The sequence below is a fragment of the Pistacia vera genome, unplaced genomic scaffold, assembly GCF_008641045.1.
Source record: "Pistacia vera cultivar Batoury unplaced genomic scaffold, PisVer_v2 Contig1280, whole genome shotgun sequence".
In the NCBI taxonomy this organism is placed as follows: Eukaryota; Viridiplantae; Streptophyta; class Magnoliopsida; order Sapindales; family Anacardiaceae; genus Pistacia; species Pistacia vera.
The window spans coordinates 295,742-300,086 of record NW_022195336.1 but is presented as its reverse complement, the minus strand read 5'-3'; the positions used below and the strand labels follow the sequence as shown (position 1 = coordinate 300,086).

The 4,345-nt window shown below is 34.3% G+C and overlaps 1 protein-coding gene across 1 annotated transcript; it reads right to left on the bottom strand.

The window, feature by feature from the left end:
* Positions 1-1,378: 1,378 nt before the first annotated feature.
* LOC116121779 (secreted RxLR effector protein 161-like) lies at positions 1,379-2,053 on the bottom strand. The gene has a single exon (XM_031407725.1). The coding sequence runs from the start codon at positions 2,051-2,053 to the stop codon at positions 1,379-1,381; it is 675 nt and encodes a 224-aa protein (XP_031263585.1).
* Positions 2,054-4,345: the final 2,292 nt, after the last annotated feature.

Genomic DNA, 4,345 nt, shown 5'->3' with positions numbered 1-4,345 from the left:
ATCATCCAAATACTTTAAGCTAATTATTAGATGATAACTCAACACTAATGTTTAAATCTAGCACAAGTGATTGATGAAATGTGACTAGAATAACCATTTGGGTTAAAGACATAGATCCCCCTGAGGTATGAATAACCAAACCCTCTCTAAGATTTTTAAAATAACAAAAATATCTCTGTTCTCGATTGAAGAAATTCTACTGGAAAACAAGAAAAGAAAAAAAATACACGCAAGAGAAAAATTAGTTACACGAGCTGTGTTAAAAGAGTACTTTATGTTTTCTTTATTTTGTGAGCTCTCACAAAGAAGAAGCTCTTTTATATACCGATATTACAATAGTCAAAACGCAGCATTTTATACAACTGATATAAAACTGAAAACGCAGCGTATAAGACTGCAAGTTATCTACTAATTTCAAACCAGTCCTAGTCATTTTAATTGTTACAAAAACTGACCCCTGTTCTTTGTCTCTTTATCTCAATATTCTCCCTTAAACCAAACTCCCTTGACTGGGACAGATAACACCTGTTCTTTGTCTCGTTATCTCAATATTCTCCCTTAAACCAATCTCCCTTGATTGGGACAGATAACACCTGTTCTTTGTCTCTTTATCTCAATATTCTCCCTTAAACCAAAACTCCCTTGACTAGCCAAAACTCCCTTGACTAGGTGAATACCTGTTGCTCGCATTCTGCTCTACAGTCCATTTCTTCAGTATTACCCTATAAATTTGACTCTCTCAACTCCTATAAATTCTGTAATTCTGCAGTAATTTTCAAAACTGCTCACCATAAGTTTGACTCTCTCAACTCCTATAAAATCTGTAATTCTATAGTAATTTTCAAAACTGTTCTGCTCTACAGTCCATTTCTTTAGTATTACCCCATAAATTTGACTCTCTCAACTCCTATAAATTCTGTAATTCTGCAGTAATTTTCAAAACTGCTCACCAACATTCTATTGAAAAAAAAAAAAAAAAATTCTATTCTTCAGTAACCTCCAAGTCTCCTCAGCAACATTCTGCCATAAAGACAAAAAATGTTCAATTTTATCCAAGTCTCCTTAGCAACATGTTGCCATAAAGACAATAAAAAAAAACTTCAATTTTATACTTCAACTCTGCTTCTCATCTCTTTCAATTTCTACTCAGCAATCATTCTACTATAATCAAGAAACTGCAACTCTGTTCTGCAGTAACCTGCAAGTCTGCTCAACAACTTCAAATCTGGAACTTAAAACTATCAACTCTACTACTAAAACTGTTTTTCAATCATTCAACACAACACTTTTAACTAGGTAAGATAGCAAACACATTCAATTTCTCCCGCAATGTATTGAATCTGCTGCCTGGCAAAGCTTTGGTCAGGATATCAGCTTTCTAAAATTCGGTGGAGACATATTGAACAGCCAAGTTTTTTTCTGCAACCAGCTCTCTAACGTAATGTACATCTATCTTTATATGCTTTGTTCGAGCATGAAACACAGGATTGGAGGATAAGGTACCAGCGCTCATGTTATCACACCAAATGATAGGAGTCTTTTTAACTTCAATCCCTAGTTCCTTAAAGAGATGTTGAACCCAAATCACTTTAGTTGCAGCCTGACTTAAGGCTCTATACTCAGCTTCCGTAGACGATAAAGAAACCACCTTTTGCTTCTTCGAGCTCCATTGAACCAGGTTGTCCCCAAGGAATACTGCATAACCACTAGTTGACCGACGATCATTAACATCGCTAGCCCAATCAGCATCAGTATCAGCATAGGCTTCAAGATTAAAGTGATTATGTTTCTTAAAGAGAAGACCATACTGAAGAGTGCCTTTAATATACCGTAACACTCTTTTACAAGCTGTCCAATGTATAGCCGAGGGACTCTGAAGGACTTGACTAAGTTTGTTGACTATAAATGCAATATCGGGCCTGGACAATGTAAGGTACTGTAATCCGCCAATGATACTGCGATAAAGTGTTGGATATTCAAATAAATTTTCATCTTCTTTGACCAATTTTGTCCTAATAGTCATAGAGGTGAGACACGGTTTACAATCTCCCATATTAGCTTTATCTAAAAGCTCTTGAGCATACTTTGTTTGTGTAAGTAACAGACCAGCATTATTCCTGCAGAGGAGCTCCAGCAATACATCAACTTGATCCTGGTCCAGCCTTCACCATGCAAGCTTCCCACCAATTTTCACAAAGCCCTTCTGGTTCTTCCACCAAACCAGATACTATCTTGCCTACAGCACATACTGGTCACACACTTGCTATACCACAAATAGTGAAGGATTAATCCTGGTACATGGACTCAGGAGCTTCCAACCATATGACTGCAGATGCAAATACTATGTTGATGACATCAGGGTACTCAAGGGGTTCTAAGGTACAAGTTGGGAATGGTGAGTCCTTGCCAATAACTCACACAGGTATGGTGATGCTACCTTCCTCTAATTGTCATAGGATTTTACATCAGTATATAAAAGAGCTTCTTCTTTTATATACTGATATTACAATAGTCAAAACGCAGCATTTTATACAACTGATATAAAACTGAAAACGCAGCGTGTAAGACTGCAAGTTATCTACTAATTTCAAACCAGTCCTAGTTATTTTAATTGTTACAAAAACTGACCCCTGTTCTTTGTCTCTTTATCTCAATATTCTCCCTTAAACCAAACTCCCTTGACTAGGATAAATAACACCTGTTCTTTGTCTCTTTATCTCAATATTGATGAACTAGTAGTGAAGTGTTAAAGTTTATTATGTTATGAGTTAGTAAATATTGCTAAATTATCCTCCTATGATTTATTTTAATACCTAAAACTTAATGACAGTGGGAAATATATATTTGAATTGTATTTTATTTATTCTATTTGAGACCTCAAGGTGATTTTATTATTTTATCATGCATTAGAGGGATTAATGTCATTTACCCTAACCAATATATAAAATGAAATTAAGAATTCATATATGAATTAAGATGATTATTTGTGACCTTTGCAAGATGTTTGAAGATATTTCATTTTAAGTACATGGATTTTCGTTTTAGATATATATTAAATTTGATTAATTGATCAAAATTTGAGTTGTCAATTTATTGGATTGAAGTGATTAATTTATAAACTTGTACACTTCCATTGTATTTTATAATATCATCTTAATAATAACAAACCTATAGTGCATGAAAATTATGTTAATATATGAAAATTCATAGCCGTTGATTCAATGTAATCCAGCAGATTTGAATGAGAAGTGTGGAAAACTCATATTTGTCAAACTTATGAGTTGCGTGTGTGCACATAAGTTCTGCTTGCATAATGGTTGCCAGACTTGAGTCTTGGCTTGTTTTGTTTAGAGTGTGTGTGCACAACAGGTTGTGCTTTCACTCTCCCTTTAGATATTTGCAACTTAGCAAAAGTTGCATGACTGATAAAGTGAAAAAGATATTGTGTATCTTTGTCTATCACCTTTTAGGACCTTTTTAAATGTGTCATAATATCCTCAAGTGATCCTAGGGAACAAAGTTTCTTTTCTTGATTTGTTTTGTGGTCCAAGCCAAAAGAAGGAAAACTTTCCTTATTTGGACAAACATGCATCAGTCCCTTGTTGGCTGACTTAGCACTATATTGTTAAGCAAGAAATCCTTCATTATATAATACCCTTTATTGTGTGTATGAATCTAGCCTTTTGATATTTTGTTTCAGTTCACTCTGAATTTCTTAAAGTATTTTCCTCTCTTAGGGTTCAAGGTTCATTTCCATATTTGTTCCAAAAACCTCACCATATCAAACACGTTATTGATGGCTCTTGGAACATGGTTCCCTTGCTGATGCTGGTGCATGGCGTCGGTGCTTGAAGCTTGGTGGTTCACAAGCTCCTCACGGATGTGTTCCCGGTGAAAGAAGGTCTAATGAGTTGCTACACGTTAAGGATTCAGAGTGTGATTATAAGTGTAAAGTTGAACAAGGAGTTCTTTTTACTATAACTTAAATCAGCTTTGAACTATATCTTGTAATGTGTTTTTAACTTAGTGGATTCTTTTGATTTGGACAAGGTCTCATGGATGTAGGTTAAAAATGGATTTAGCCGAACCATGTACAGTAAAACCTCTCTATAGTGATACTCTATATAGGAATAAACTCTACATAGTCATAAAAAATTATAGTCCCAATTTGGGATAGTTATAAATAAGAATAAACTCTACATTGTAATAAGTTATAATCTTTCTAATTCCCGTCTTAAGGAAAGTTGCCTCCACATAGTAATAATTATCTGTATATTACCAAAAAATATATGTTATGTTACATTAAAGGTTTAAGATGAAATAAAATATTTATCTAAAGTTGTTT